This window comes from Siniperca chuatsi, linkage group LG23, assembly GCF_020085105.1.
Source record: "Siniperca chuatsi isolate FFG_IHB_CAS linkage group LG23, ASM2008510v1, whole genome shotgun sequence".
Taxonomy (NCBI): Eukaryota; Metazoa; Chordata; class Actinopteri; order Centrarchiformes; family Sinipercidae; genus Siniperca; species Siniperca chuatsi.
The window spans coordinates 3,062,902-3,079,714 of NC_058064.1; the positions used below are offsets into that span (position 1 = coordinate 3,062,902).

The 16,813-nt window shown below is 39.2% G+C and overlaps 1 protein-coding gene across 2 annotated transcripts; it reads left to right on the plus strand.

The window, feature by feature from the left end:
* Window positions 1-3,499: 3,499 nt before the first annotated feature.
* tmem19 (transmembrane protein 19) lies at window positions 3,500-16,589 on the plus strand. Of its 2 annotated transcripts, none has more exons than XM_044186117.1 (8): window positions 3,500-3,872; window positions 7,312-7,459; window positions 8,113-8,226; window positions 11,408-11,545; window positions 11,624-11,700; window positions 12,005-12,182; window positions 13,014-13,223; window positions 15,932-16,589. In XM_044186117.1, the coding sequence occupies exons 2-8, from the start codon at window positions 7,330-7,332 to the stop codon at window positions 16,090-16,092; spliced, it is 1,008 nt and encodes a 335-aa protein (XP_044042052.1). In that variant the 5' UTR covers window positions 3,500-3,872; window positions 7,312-7,329; the 3' UTR covers window positions 16,093-16,589. The 2 variants fall into 2 exon arrangements, with proteins under 2 accessions (XP_044042052.1, XP_044042051.1); XM_044186116.1 differs by having other exon boundaries at window positions 3,509-3,862.
* Window positions 16,590-16,813: the final 224 nt, after the last annotated feature.

The window sequence follows — 16,813 nt, forward strand, 5'->3', positions numbered from 1 at the left end:
ACTCTCCAGTGTTTACCTTAATCCATTAGAAAAGGAGAAAATATTAAAAGGATGGGAAAGAGAGAAAGACAAAAGATAAGATTGTACACACTAGCCGACATCCATAGATATAATTACACAAAGTAATTTAATCAAATTAAAATAGCTAACTATAACTAAATAACAAATTATTATTATTTATTTTATTATAAAATAATAATACCAAATGACCTAAACACCTACAAAATTAATGAGATTTGACAATGATTGTTTAGGAATCATTCGACAACTACATTTCCCATGAGTCTTTGACATAAGAATATCAAAACTCTCTCTCTCTCTCTCTCTCTCTCTCTCTCTGCTCCCCTTAAAAAGTGCCAACTGCTGCAAAATGAGCACAAATCACATTTACTCTCATGCGGTAGGTGACATCATCTCTCTCCCTCTCTCTCCTTGTGTGTGTGTGTGTGTGTGTGTGTGTGTGTGTGTGTGTGTGTGTGTGTGTGTGTGTGTGTTCATGGCTTGCAGTAATTTCAGTAAATGTCACTGTTTTTTTAGGCAATAACATCGTTTGACCAGAATAGACTGCTGGTATTTTAATGGCTGCTGGTTTTGGTCTTATGTACCTTTGAGCAAGGCATGGCCACTGAAGGTCAGGCCAGAAGTGAACCTCAGCTTAACATCAAGAATTTCACATTGGATGTAAATCCCACACAACACTATTCCAGCTATGATTTGTGCGTCAGGTAACGTTAAAAGACTTGCCCACGGACATTCAGCTCACTTTCTAGTTTGCCAAGATATGCTGCTGTTGTGATGTTAGCTACAGTAGCAGGAGAGTTGTGAGCATCGCTGTCTGGAGCTGGTTTGCTGGCTCTGGGAAACCGTTTGAGCTGTGAGCACACTGTTAATTGTGTGTAAACTCTAAATCTTGCAGCAGGAAGCATAACAAATGCTGATGAATGACTGTATCAAATTTGCCTGAAGTTAAGTTTAAACCAGTTTATTCCTTTAAAAAAAAATCAAAGCATTTCTGAGAAAATCTGTGAAAACAAGACTACGAGTCTACAGCCATGCTAGGGACGTGGTGAGGCTGTACTGTACTTAGACACAGTGGTGCTTTAAGCTAAATGCTAACATGCTCACAGACAGTGACAATGCTAATATGCTGATGTTCGGCACCTTAGTTAAGAGTGTTAGCATGCTAACATTTGCTAATAAGCACAACGTACAGCTGAGGCTGATGGGAATGTCATTAGCTTTGCAGGTATTTGGTCATAAAGCAAGATGTGAACAAACTATGTCTGTACCAAATTTCATGGCAATCCATTGAAAAGTTGTAGAGATTTTTTCAATAAAAACAAATAATGTCCGCCTCATGGTGTCACTAGAGGAAAAGTCTGAGGATCATCAAAGTCAGTAGGGTTCATCCTCTGGGTACCATGAATGTCTGTACAGACTTTCATGGCAGTTCATCCAGTAGTTACTGAGATGTTTCAGTCTCGACCAAAGTGGTTTGCATCCTTAGAGTCACACCAATAGCATGGCTAAAACCAAGTGCAATAAACCTTAAAGAACTGATATGTTTACATTAGAGTATCTACATTGTTTTGAACTCCTTTACTGTGAACAACAGCTCTTATCATCGTGATTTCATGTCAGTTACAATGGACATTTCTTGCAGTGGAAAAAGTATTAAAATGCCCATAGAAACTTCTCAAAGCTCATCTGCAGCATAATCCACTTCTCTACTGTCCATCTGTTTTCTCAGTATGTTGCACAATAACTGAGAATTAGTCTAGCAAGTTTAACTGAGTGATCAATAGGATGTTACATTTCCTCTTTCCCTACACAACAAAAGCACGCTGTGGATTTCTGACGCTGAAAGAACAGAGCTTGTGTTCATGTGGAAGGGGACAGCTGTGTGTGGACAGTTTGAGACAGAGCTCTGTTTGTGCTCTTCTGCTTCCTCTGCTTTCAAGAAGAAAGATGTTTCCCACGTGATCACGGATCACAGGCAGCATCTTGTGCACATCTTTAAACTACAGGACGGCCAGCCGAAGTACAGGAAGTCGGCTGGCCGGATGGCCGCACACCATTGAGTCTGGTTCTGTCCAGGGTTTCTGCCTCTTAAAGGAAGTTTTTCCTTGCCACTGTCGCCAAATGCTTGCTCATGGTGGGATTTGTTGGGTCTCTGTAAATAATATTATAAAGAATACGGTCTAGACCTGCTCTATAGGACAAGCGCAATGAGATAACTTCTGTTATGAATTGGCGCTATATAAATAAAATTGAATTGAATTGAATTAAACGTGAACCCATATTAAAGGAATAGTTTAACATTCATGACAAGACTCCGGTAATGTATGTTCACAGATTAAACAAACACGATACAATGTGTTAAAATGTTTTAGGGAGTTTAATAGGTTTGTTTTTGAACTTTGGACAGAGCCAGGCTAGCTGTTTCCCCCAGCTTCCAGTCTTTATCCTAAACTAAGCTAACCATGTCAAGTGCAATACCATAATGTAAAAATACGTTACAAATTTAAGTCCTGCACTCAAAAGGTTACTTATGTAAAAGCACAAATGTATTGCAAGCATTTTATATGTATATATATATGTATATACAACCCCCCCCAATCCCCAATGAAGACATTTCTGTAATTACTTATGTCCTACAAACCTTACTTTCCTTAAACAGGTGAAAAAACTGATTTTTTTTTAAATCAGTTTTTTTTAAATTGCTCTACAAACGAGTGTCTGTAGCTTGAAACAAAAAAAGAAGGAATGAGGCAGGGTGCTGCACTAGAATTATGAAAAATGAAACTTTGTTTTAGAAAATACTTGAAATGAGGATTTGCACTGGAATTAGGTTGGAATACTCTTACTGCACTGTCAGATGTTTTGCTCACAGTTGGAGCACCTCTACGGCTTGGATCAGCGTGAAACTCTCCTGGTTGAATCATCAGTATAAAATATTAAGAACACCATTAGAGAATATCTGGTTCTTTCATTAAAAGTTGAAGGTACAAGCCAGTATACAAAAAAACGACGAGGTATACGTTAACTACAACTCCCGCGGTGCATTTCGGCGAGAAACATCCAATCACTGAGCTTTAAATTATGTCACGTGTGCCGCTAACGGCGGGTGGAAGCTAAAGATTAGTGTTGAGAAAATGGAAACACAATCAGCAGCTTAAATAAATTCACTTTTAGATTCTGGGTGAATTCAGCAAATGCAGCGCCGTGTTTTGTTCTACTGTAACGACGAAACGTTTTAATCGCTACCGATCTGAGTCACACCTCTGACTGACCACTTCTCCATAGCAACGGCGGCCGAGCCTCATGGGTAATGTAGTATTTAGACCCGTCCGCCATGCCAAAATCACGGACAAAACTTGATTTCTCAGAATGGGGTTTCCACTTCCGGAAACAGGGGTGCCCTCCACTTCGCAACTCAATTATTGTCTCAAAATATGCACAGAGTGATGCCTGTTATTTCTTTATATACAGTCAATAAGTTTCCAACACGTCTATGATTGTAGTTGTGCTTACTGTACCTTTAAGAACTGTCTACGGATTGTTTACGGAAGTCGGTCCGTTAATCAAAAGTCCCGGTCGTACCTTCCCGTCCGGTGTCTGTGTTTTAAACACGGACCCTCAGCTAAGCAGTGATTTGGTTTTTCTAGCTTGCTACTTGCTAAAATATATGTGTTTTAGTTAAAGTAGTTGTTAGGGAAAAGCAACCTTTTTCAGCTCACCTTTGAAGAGAAAAAGATACATTCATCTGAACTGTTAAATTTAGCTAACCTAGCTAAAGTTAGTTGTCGCAGTAGGTTAAAGGGAGTTGTATATTAACTCACGATGGCTCTGAAGATGACGGGTGAGTTCAAGTAATGTCTTTCTATCACTTCTATCAAGTTGCCTCTGTTAAAATGTTATTTATCACATCTCAAAACGGGACGCGTCGGCACGTTTGCTAGCTACCATTAGCGCTAGCTAACCTTATGTGCAGGAATGTAGAAGCTTTTCAGTATCTCCTCGTCAACGTTACTGTTGTAGTGTTTAATCATTAGTATAAGTTATTTTTCAGCATAATTAATTTTTTCAGCCTCTTTATGGGAAACATTATTCTTCACGTGACCCCCTCCTGCATGCACTAATAACTTAAAGTCTCCCTCCCCGACACAAAATACTCTCAATATTTTGTTTAACATGATTATCCCGCATAAAAAGTTTTAAAAACTCTGAAAAGGGGCTGGAAGCACCACTACAAACAAAATGTGGTTGGGGCAACGTCCTCGGTCTGGTAACGTCTGCTTTACGTATCAAATTACGTAATATTTTCGCAAAAACGTTAAGACGTCACAGTTACTTTCTAAAAACACGTTGTTTACACCTCCTTATTACGTTATTTACCTTTCTACAACATTGCTGATTGGTCACTTGGCACTGACCACACATTAAGATTTTGTGTATTTAGAAAAAAGGCATGTCATGGTGGTGAAATGTGATCTCTTTGCTATCCTACCAATGAAATGCCACTGCTTCTGTAATTCATGACTTCAGTATTTATTTTCAAGGATACTGTAAAAAAACAAACACATATCAAGCCCAAATGCCATTGAGATCAATTTCAAGTTACATTTCTAGGTAGGCAATATGTGCTGCAGCAAGCATAATTATGGTAGAGAATATGAGACATTAACATACAAAACTAGATACAGAAACAACATAAAAAAGGTGACATGCACTATCATGCATGCAATGTCCATAGCAGTGCTAGTATAATATACAGTACCTCTCGTCACCATAATCATCACCTCCACCACCATCATAAGCATCAACTGCTGCATATTGACAGAATATCATGACGACCTCCTCCCTAGTATATTTCTTATAAAATGATGGCATCACCGTCACTGCAGTTTCTTGACATGTCAACAGATTAAAGTGCACAAGAACAAAATTAAAACACCCAAAACTGCTTGTCAATTAATCATACATTGTCTTGCATTGTTGTACTTTCAAGACAGTAATAACCATAGACCAATGATTTCAATATTATATCAATGTTTATATTTTTGTCTTTTTCAAGCAGTGAACTGCATTTCAGTTAAGACCCCCACATATTAAAGTAGGATGTCTGCAGGCATTAGCAAGTTAAATGTAAAGCTGTACTTAGTTTAAGACATTTACATTAAAGTTATTTAATAATTTAAACATTTTTGAATTTAAATTTAAGACATTTTCAGTGCTTCTTAGAATAACATTTAAGACAGTTTGCCACACAAGTAAGCACATGCAAGTTGACGTCTTAGCTACTTGACATTTTTACAATTATCTAAAACGACAACATTGACATTTGTCCAAATGTCTATTTTGGTCCAAGAAAATGACATTGCAGACTTTTATCGCCATGATATATTCTGTCATGATGTATTAGACAACTGTATGAACAAGACAATTTAAGACTTTTTTTTTTAGGGCTTGCAAACATTCTTGCAGATTAGACCCAAACGCAGAAGTAGATGAACTGAAAAGGGTATATATTGTAAGGGAAGCGGCGACTGGAGGGGGAATGAGCAGGGAGGCAGCTGGCTGAGGCGGAGGGTGGTGAGGTATGGCTGGAGAGACAGGAGTGAGGTGGATGAGTGAGAGGGAATGGCGTGGCTAGCTGGAGATGACTGGTGGATGACCAATAAATAAATAGAGCAACATGCAGCAGGCTAAAATTGTAGATGTATTTTGACAATGACAAACAATATTTCCCAATTCCCTCAAATTCAAGGACCCAACACAGCATAGTTCGAGACACGGATCAAGGTTAATTAGTTACAACACTGAGAATTTTTATTATGAGAACTAGCTGGCTTTACAGAAGCTCACAGTTATCTAGCTTGCCCAGAGAAAGTTTGAATCTCAGATTTTAGGAAAGTGGACATCTTTCAGTAGAGGAATGTGAAAACACTTGGCAGGGACTTAACCATAAGAAAAACACATTTTTTTAGTGGAGGCAGCCTCATGTTTTAAAGATCACGCTGCTTTAGAGGTGTGTTGATGATGCTATAACAGAATATGATGGTGCAGTGCCGGTGGTCCTTTCCTTTTCACCTGTGGATGAATAAACCGATGACCAAGCCACTCAGCTGTATCACATGAGCAGCGCTCTGCTACTGATAGTGATAGTCTGCAGTTTTTGTCAGCAGCAGAGTGCAATGAATGAAAACACTAACAAATGTAATTCTGTAGGAAGACTTTTTTTTAATTTTTATTCAGACTTTATTTTACAATAACCCCTCAATGAGGTATATGGACATAAGGAGAATACCTAAGAAGGAGTTTTCTGATGATCATATTTTGATCAAAACTTGGTGATGGTTTGTCAAATCCATCATTTTAGCCTCACTTGGTTTTAAATTTTAAAGGATAGGTTCGCATATTTTCAGGTCTGTCTTAAAACTAACAGTCAGGTGCCTATATGAACATTGACACGGGTTTTGCTTTCAATGTAAGTGTTGGGGGACAAAATACACAGTCCTTGTTTTGTGCAAAAACACAAAGTTTATCTGACGTTAATATGAGGCTTCGGCGGTCTGAGTTTGACAAATGAAGTGGGTATTTAAAGCCTTTCCACTTAAAACAGCTCACTATAAAGCTCTGTAAAGCCGAGCGGAGCTGCAGATTCAGGTGATAATTCTCTGTAGGTTCATCACGACGAGTGGCCACATTTTTTTCCACATTGTCATTTGATACGTTGTTATTATAAAAATATTGAGTATAGTCGCTTTAAAAGGGAGGTTGACACAGAACAAGGAGCAATGATGAAAGTTTGGTTCAACTGGGAGCCGCCATCTGATTAAAAATGTTATATTCATGTTGTTGAGATGCTGTTAATCTGGGTGTTACTCTTGTCTATTATTTCTGTCAGTCATGATCACATTTTACTGACTACCTTGGTTGTAGAGATTTGGGAAACGTGGACTCCAGCAATCACAATGTGGACCAGGACAGGGAGCGTACCAAAAAGCTTAAGTTTAACATCTGATAAAAATGTTATATTCATGTTGTTGAGTTGCTGTTAATCTGGGTGTTACTCTTGAGTCCAGTCACGAGTAAACACAGACAGCTGTGTTGGATCCACTTGCAGGCTGATCTAACCACCTGCCGTTGTGGCCCAAATGTTAACACAAAGGTGGCCAGTAAAATTTTATCATGACAGATAGAAATGATGTACACAAATATATGAGAAGTTAACAAATCCCAGAATTTCTCTCAATGGTAACATCCAAACACACACTGATCTAACTGACCGTGTCTCCTGTCCTGCAGCTCGGGCTGTCGGTCAGCATGGACGCTGAGAATGAGGTGCTGATGAAGGAATATGTCAAGATGATGACTGATATGATCGTGCTGTGTGCCACTTTGGCACTCTCCCTCTTCTTCTGGGTCCTCTCCCTCACCATCAGCGCCTTCTACGGTGAGCTGCCTGTCTGGAAAACTACCTGCAGGGCTTTTTCTCTCAAGTCCAAGGAATGTTAACACTATAGTTCTTAAGTTTTGATTTTAGTGTAAGATGCCTTTCTACTGTTGCATGAAACCTTTGAAGATTATTCTGAAAAATGTCCTTAGAGAGAAAGTGAGTCAAACCAAATCACGTGCTCTTCTCTGAATACCGCCTTAAAGTCTTCACGCTCATGTGTGGTCATACTCCTATTATTCATCATGTAACGTCACTCTCTGTCCAGTTTCGCCTTGTTTTTGGTTGAATTTCAGCCATGGTCTAGTCAGTGTAATTAGTATGTTTCCTGCTTGAGTGACTTCAATAAATCCTTAATTTGAACAGTAGGTTGTCATAGCTGACATAAAAATACTGGTCTGCAGTTCTGTCACCAGAGCAAACTGAACAGATTGAATGTTGTTATTTTGTCTTATGTAAAGAGTCTGAGAAGCAAGTGTTAAATGACCGGACTCGGGACAAATATGTCCTCCTTTTTAAAACTGAAGAGGTTTAGTGCCGCTGTCAAATGACATCATTCACAAAATGTGGAAAACCACCAGAGCCTTTTCAAGGGGAAATATGTTACAGTGATTATGACAGTGGTCTGACTTTGTGTGTGTGTTTTTTTACAGGCACATTGCAGCCTGTGTCACCGTGGCGATGGTTGTTCTCCATCTTGGTTCCTCTAGTGCTGACAGTCAGAGCGCTGAAGAGACGCAGTCTGGACCGCTCGGGAGCCCTGGGCGGTCAGTGGTTTCATTAACAATGGATGGAGTGACTGTAATGTGAAAGGAGTCACTTGTAGTGACACAGAGAATTTAAACCCCCTCTGCTTTACGGAGCGTTGACGTGATGCGATCAGCTAGAGAGTAGACGTATCACTCTGTAACACCCCTGTACAGTCAGTGTTTCTGTAGTTCCAACAGAGTGGAGCGTCTTCCCTCACAGATGATTTATTCAGTTTCATTTTGTTCCGTGGCATCAAGTTACTCACGCAATTAACGTTAATTTGCGGCCAAACATGAGAAGCTGCTACCTGACTGTTTTGTACACTGCTCTTTGCTAAAAAGAAAGAGAGAAGAGATAACAGATTTGACAACAGATTTATTAGCGTCGGACCTTAATGAATCCATTTATTTTGTGATTGTTAATCAAAATGCTGCACTGTAGAGCCCGGCTGTCGTAAAGTAGAGCCGCACTGCAACACTAGCTGGCCGAGGAGGTGAAAACACAGTTCAGTAAAGAAAGGATCTGCTTTTAATCCGTTTCATTTTAGCCGATACCAATCCTTTACAATATGCCCGGATTAGCCGGGGACATCGCTGTAGTGGAGCATCTAGCAGCTTAAGAGCCAGAAACTTCTCTCAGCAGTTGGTGGAGACCAAACCAGAGCTAAAAGGAGAGGGAATATTGGACTTACATTCATCATTTCGTTGCAGTGCCAAGAGTAGTGTTGAACAGTAAAAGCTGAAATAGATATTTCCTCCTTGTTATTTTGTTGCCTCAGACTTGATTCCTTCTTGATTTTTCACAGTATCTATTCAGCAGGTGAGTTATTGAAAGCTTCCCTGTAAGATGCTGCCTGACATGAAAACAAGTTTTTGTAAAGAAAATCTGCTCGGGAAAAGTCTCTGATTTGGTCAGGAGATTGACAAACACACAGTGTATGTGCCATGGATGTTAGGTCAGTGGCACGTATACAGAGCAGCCAAAGTTGAAACTCAGCTCTGCACTGTGAATTCTTTATGTAAAGAAAAAGGGATTTGCCTGACCTTTTAAAAATCAAGCGGTCAGACTCAAAAGTTAGAATTTATGACGGTCTGCAGTTTGCCTGGTCTTCTTTTTCAGGATAAAGATTTGTATTCATCTGGATTTAGTGGCATAAAATAGCCCCGATCCCGTGTCTCATCTCAAATGAATCCCATATCAGCCACTGGACTGTGAATTCGTCATTTGTCATTATTAAAACCACTTGTGTTCCCTGAATCTTTCCAGGCTTCTGAGAAGACCCACATCTCTGAAAATCAAACCGTTCACAGCTAGCGTAACGCGACATCCGTGTGTGCCCTCGGTCCCTTCTCTTCTCCTCGCCGTCCATCACTTTCTTGTTTTTTACTGTAATCCTTCCTCTGAACTCCGAGGCGTTTTTATCTGGAGCATCAGAAACTTTTCTTGGATTGTTCTTAGGTTGTCCTCCTAGCTGCTGCAGCCTGCTCCGTTGCGTGACTGCATACAATACAAGGTTGCCAAAGCATATTAACACAAACTATACAATCATAATAAACACAATAAACAATGCTCAATAACAAACATTTTCTCCAATGGAGCTCGTTTTTAGAGCTCTCTACATGACTCTGGGTTGCTCCCTGCTTCAGCTCTCAACCAATCATTGCTGGTTGGCGTAAAACGCATCATTACCTGTGCGCCACAGACACCAGATTTAAAGACTCTGGTATCCTGGTGGTGATAGGCTTAATCAGCATCGTGTGAACTCGTTTGGCAACAAGGGCTTGACTGTAACGGACGTTCGTTGTATGTAAAAGTCCCGCACTCAGGCTTTAAACGTGCTGTTAAAGATTAGCTTGTTGTATTCGGTGATTTTGTGTTTGTTAATGAAGAAACTGTACAGTTACGTGTTTATCTTGAGCGGGAAGGAGTTCAAAAATACTTTTTATTTTATTATTTCTATAATTTATGAATATGTTTTGAAGAAATATCAGTTTAGACACACATAATCTGCTAAAGTACCACTAGTGACGCATCTCACTCTCTTCCCATTGGCTTCTCAGAGAGAAAAAGATGTGTTTTCAGAAGCTGTCGTGTTTTGGAGCTATCGAGCGGTTGCTAAGGTTTTCCAGTAGGTTGTTCCTGGTTGCTAGGGAGGCAACAGGTGGTTGCTAGGGTAATTTCTGTTTGGAAAACTGTTTGTAGTTCTTTGTAGCCTTGAGTTTCCCCTTCAGTTCAGTCTGTGTAGCGTGTGTTTATTTTTAACAGCTGATGTAATTAAACATCAAGTTACTGAAAAGATTTGATATTTGATTTGATTTATTTTTGTTTGAAGCTTTGTGGGTCACAAAAAAATCACTACCACAGGAGGTTATTGTATTTTGGCTCATCATACACTTCCATCCCTGTCACAGACTCGCCCCCACTCGTAAACCAATGACTTCATTCACCTCTATTTTTAAACCGACTTACAAAGCTATTTATCAGAAAACAAGATGGCCTTTAGATGAATTTCAATCTCACAAACAAGTCCATTCAACTTTTATTTGATGACGTTGGAAATGTGACTTAACCCTTTTATTCGACAGAAGTCTACGAGGACAGAATACGTCTTTGTGGCCAAAACAGCCAAAGTTAATCAATTGGATATCCATAAAACTAAAATGTTTTAAAAAGGAGTAGATGGTATAACGTGGCTGTCGTTGCAGAGTCATTAAAAGTATGGGAACATCATACTGGTTTGATTTATTCAAATGCTGAAGGACGCCACTGTGTTTTGCTGACATTTAAAACATATGAGGAAATGGAAGTTATTTACGCCTTTCAAGAAGCAAATAATTTGTGGTTAAACTAAAAGCCAAAACAAAATTAATCCGCCGCTGAAAATAGTCCCCAACAAATGCATTATTTCCTCCTGTTTGTTTGATAAAAACTACAGTGAGCAGCTGAAATTACTTTTATAAATGTCTTTTTTAAAAGACTAATATATTTTGTGAGGTGTTTTTAAAGATTTACGTCTTTGGTAGGAACCAATGAGCCACAGACAGGAAGTCAGAAAGTGTTGAGAGACGGATTAACACATTGTTGGTTTGACTCTGCACATGGGATTTTCATTGACATTAAGAAAAATATAGAATAACACCAGACTGATCCTTTAGATCTGTGTGGACGGTTTCTCTAATGTGAAATGTGTTTTCTCAGCTCTCCTGGTTGGATTTGTGTTGACGATGGCCAACCTCAGCTTCTTCTCCTCTCTGCTGGCCTTCTTCATCACCTCCTCCAGGCTGACCCGCTGGGGAGGAGCACGGAAGAGGGAAATAGATGCAGAGTACAAAGAAGGTGAGGGACGTGAAGGTGTGCTTTTGGGGGGGGGTGTTAATCTAAATTTAAATGCATTAACTTCTGTGTTTGTGTTAGGGGGCCAGAGGAACTGGGTTCAGGTCTTCTGTAATGGAGGAGTTCCCACAGAGCTGGCACTGCTTTATATGATAGAGGTAAACACAAACGGTTAATTGGCACATTTAAATCTGTATGTAAACAATTTCTATTCAAAGCATCTGAAATTACAAAAATACCTGCTAATAATCAAACATGGCGTTATTGATTTAATTTGCATATAATAGAAACTTTTTTATTTTTAGTTTATGATAATAACTGGGTTTGTTGTTGGGTCTCTGTAATTAATATTATAAAGAGTACGGTCCAGTCCTGCTCTATAGGAAAAGTGCAATGAGATAACTTCTGTTATGAAATATATAAATAAAATTGAATAACTTTAAAATGGCGGTTGTGTTTCAGGTGGGTCCAGGTGAGATCCCCATTGACTTCGGTAAACAGTACTCTGCCTCCTGGATGTGCCTCTCTCTACTGGGCGCGCTCGCATGCAGCACTGGGGACACCTGGGCGTCGGAGGTGGGGCCGGTCCTCAGCCAATCACGGCCTAGACTCATCACCACCTGGAAGGAAGTCCCAGCAGGTGAGAAGCCAAAGAGATCGCCCCCTCGTGTTTGTTCTGCCGTTGCGCCGCATATATATCTATATTAAGTGTTGCAGTGTCGGTCATATTTGACAGTTGTGGGTAATGTCGGTGCGCCAGGTTTTGACAGAAGAAGAATACATGGAATAAAAAAAATTATATCTCTGGTTCTGCTGCATCGATTGTGATCGTTTTTGGGTTTGTTTGTTTTTTTACTCCCCATCGTGAGTCCAACGATGTTAAAGGAGTATAATGCTAAATCTGTACTCTTTACTCAAATGTGTAGAAATAAGTTTGAAAGAAAAACACCTGATGACTGCTGCTTCAGTACTGATTACAGATCTATTGCAGCGTCTGTGTGATTGATGTGAAATAACACGAATTACCAATTAAAATATGTTTATTACTGAAAGAACAGAACAGATGTGAGGGAGCGGTAAAAACAGCTATAAATATTTTAATAAAATCTATAATCCAGTTTGTGAAAGAGCATTTTATAAATATATTAGAATGAAGTCAAAAACCTAAACCAAAATCTGTGATGTGATGCGGTCAGTTGACCTAAAGCTACTGTACATGGATGTAAACAGAAGCTGTCACTCTGTGAAAGGCTGTATGTATAGAATGAAGACAGATGAGGGAGGCAGTTTCTTTGTATTGAGGGTCAGTGTTTGTAGGAAACTGTATATTCAGGACATTTTACCCTTAAATCTCCTTTATTATATTTGATTTATGGACTTAAAATGTGCTCTACACTGTTCATACATGTACTGGTGCATTTGTTTATTTGGTTTCATTTTTCTGTCCACCTTCTGCTCTTTTACTCTCCAGGAACAAACGGAGGAGTTACTCCCGTCGGACTGGTCGCCAGCTTCCTCGGCGGGCTTGCGGTGGGCGTGGCTTACTTTGTAACACAGCTTCTGTTGGTCAATGACCTGCACCTGGCAGACCCCCAGTGGCCAATCATAGTGTACGGCGGTGTGGCTGGCCTGTTGGGATCCATGCTGGACTCTTTCCTGGGAGCTCACATGCAGTACTCAGGTAGGAACAGTCGATAATGAGAGCAGTAGTGTGTTTCTGGCAATTGATCGAATCAAATGTACTTTTATAGACCAAAACCCACAAATATTTACATTTAAGAAGCTGGAACTAGAGAATGTTTGCCTAAAAATTACTTAAAAGGATTCATTTATTTTCAAAATAGTTGCTGATTAACTTTCTTCTAACATATTGTGAGGAAGGTGTAGCTTCCCTGCTATTTTTAAGTAGTGACCTGGTGCAGGTGACCGATCAGAAATAAACACATCTTCTATTCCAATGTGTTTATTTCACCACCACAACCAACTCTCCCTCTGCACAGCTGTCTGGTGAATCAGTGGTGCTGTACGCATTTAAAATAAAGATATTTCCATGTTTATTCTTAAGAAAAATATACAGAAGTCATATGTAGAAAATGCAAACTGCTGAACTCAGACTATACAAAATACACTGGGGAAGGTAATAAACAGGTCAACAGCAGAAAAATAACATGAACGTGTTCAGAGGCATCTTTGAAGCTGAAACAGCAGTGAGTCAGTGTCCATCAGCGTGCAGCGCTGCCCTCTACTGGCTGATAAATGATGTGCAGCATATTATTACATGTGTTCAAACCTCGTTAATTAATCGGTAACATGGCAAACTAACACACTGCAAACTTAACTACAATGCCATAAATTTACGCTAGAGGCCTTTTTCACACACAGAACTGGATCTGAAACGATGAATCGATCAACAGAAAATTAATCAGCAGTTATTTTGATAATTGTTTGTCATTTATTAACAAAAAAAAATGCCAAATTATCTGGTTCCAGCTTCTCAGAGGTTAAGATTCGCTGCTTTTCTCTTTTAAATTTTAAATCTTTGGGTTTTAGAGACTGTGGGTAAATCTGATGATCAGTGTTTTCTGACATATTAAAGATCAAACAATCAATCTCAATTAATTATTTTCTCAATTAAGATTGATGAATATGGAAATAATTACATTTAGTTGTAGCCAAAGTGTGGTCTTATTAGCCTTGTGTTCAACACAGTTGTCCCACACTGTGTTCGAAATCGCATACTAACGTACTGCGTACTAAATTAACGATTAAGCATGCCATTACCAGCAGACTGTTCACATCTTCTCTGCATCACATGACTGTATCGATCACATTACCGCTCCCAGCTGCCCTTAAATGAAAATTGTTTATCACAAATGTAAATCATCATAACCACTTCTACTAAATTTGATATTTTCCAGTATAATTTTAAAGGCAAATTAAAATAGTTAAATATGTTTTCTACAGTATGTCATATGTGAGCTCCCAAGTTTTTCTTGTTAACTGTACCGTAACGCCCTGAGTAGCTTCTGTTTCACGTTCACTCTCTCCATCATTCATTATTATTTTACCGCCATTGCAGTCTGAAGAGACGCAATGCATCTTGGGGCAGTTGAGTATGTCCAGTAAACTCACGTCGCACTCAGAAAGTCTTGCTAATCTACTAAACATCCGAGTGACTTCTTGTGTACACAAAATCCACACACTGAGGATGAAGAGTATGTTAGTGTGCGATTTCATACACAGCCTCAGTCCTGAAAAGTGATGTCACAGTTCCAGTGCGGATAATATATAATCGAGTGATGATGAACTGTGTAGAAGTCTATGAAAGCGGTGCTGTGGTTTGTAGCGTGGTAGTGTAAAATTGTATAGAGTGATGCCACAAGGCAGATTAACGACTTCTCTGCTTTCAAACAGCGTATCAGTGTTTCTGTTGGCTGATTACAACGTGTAGTGAGTTTACACAACTCACAGTATCAATACAACTGCAGTCTGCCCAGCTTTAGTCACAACACAAAAGGTCTTACTGCTCTCATTATTGTTTTTTTGTTCAATATAGTTTGTGTGGTAACACTTTACCTTTAAGTCCCCCTATTTAGCATTTATAAGCAGTGTACAAACATCATTTAGTTGTAAGCAGTTAAGAACATTTTTAAGCGTTTCTTCATGTACAGTATTTGTCGACAAGTATAACGTCCCTTTTACATTTTATATTATTACAACTGTGTTTTACTATACTATCATTCATTATCTGTTTATACAGCAGCCTCCGCTTATGGGTGTTGACAAATACATTAATGAACACTTATACCTACATTATAAACCATTTATTAAATCTTTATATACTGCTTATAAATGCTAAACATATAAAGTGTTTCCGTTTGATTTTTGGCGAAACATCGTGCCACGATACTTCTGCTTTGAAAGAACGATTAGCTGATCGACAGAAGAAATTATCTGCAACTATTTTGATAGTTGATTAATCAATTAAATCAGTTTTCCAGCAAAAATAGTAAAAAAAAAAAAAAAAAAAAAAAAAAGCCAAACGTTCTCTGGTTCCAGCTTCTTAAATGAGAAACTTTGGGGCTTATCTTTGGGTTTGGACTCGATTAATTGAAAAAAAATGATCATGCTAAAATGAAACTAATCGTTAGCTGGAGCTGTAGTGAACACCCGATCCTTTTGGGGGCAGGGTGCTGGTCAGTTTTATTGAATGGAAGTGTAATGTGATTATACCTTATACTGTCCAATCAGTGAGCTCCACGCGGGTCACCTGACTTGTTTACAAGCATGGTAAAAGGTTAAAGTGGGCAGTTTGAACCTGAAAATGCCAAAACAGAGATGCTTCTTCTGTAAATGAAGTTTCAGTGTTTCCTCTTCCTCTTCCTGTAGGCTTCGACTCGAGCATCGGGAAGGTGGTGGGTTACGAGTCCGCCACCACCCGGCGGATCTCTGGGAAACCCATCTTAGACAACAACGCGGTCAACCTGTTCTCCTCTGTCCTCGTCGCGCTCGTCCTGCCCGGGCTGGCGTGGGGGATGTGGCCACGATAGATCAACAACATGGAGCGCAGGACTGATCTGAGACTGACTGATGACGTCGAACACATCTGAGTAATCTGTCGGTCATGGTTGGTCACAGAAGCATAACACTGAAGATTAATACAACACACACACACTCTGCCTGTATTATTACATGTTGGACTGGAATCTGATTTAAACCACTTTAAATTTGAGTCTTTTTTTGAGTATAATTTGAGCTTAATACTGCAGCCAAATATGCAATTAAATACATTGTCCAATGTCTTTATGTATTTTTAATTTAAACTTTTTGAACTGTTTGGGCTCGTATAATCTGATGTTTCAGTTTTTCTGTTGATTGTACTGAAGGCAGATTTGCGGTCTCGTGCTTTCAGAAGAACCGGCTTCAAGTCGCGCCTCTTCACAGAACAAATTTACATCTCTCTCAGCTCTTCACCTCCAAATTTTTTTAAAACATTTAATCATTTTCTGCCATTGACTGTGTTAATAAAACTGGTCATATGATTTAATTACAGGTGTGTTTCATTTGTCAAAGTGTGTGGATCAGTCAGAGGGAGATTAAAAGGTAGCTCTGAACCACTTGTAGTACTATCAGTATATATCTATACATTTGTTTTTAAATTAATTTTGTCTCCCCCACTTCTGACAACAAAACTACTACTTCAACCCCAGATTTAACCTTATCCCAAAATAATCCAAAGGAAATACAGCTCAGAGTGTGAATGTGCTGCAT

Bases quoted from the DNA above. Each gene is read 5' to 3' on its own strand.
- tmem19 (XM_044186117.1), top strand. From the start codon at position 7,330: ATGGACGCTGAGAATGAGGTGCTGATGAAGGAATATGTCAAGATGATG. The intron at 7,460-8,112 runs GTGAGCTGCCTG...GTTTTTTTACAG, and splicing joins CACCATCAGCGCCTTCTACG to GCACATTGCAGCCTGTGTCA. The intron at 11,546-11,623 runs GTGAGGGACGTG...TGTTTGTGTTAG, and splicing joins AGATGCAGAGTACAAAGAAG to GGGGCCAGAGGAACTGGGTT.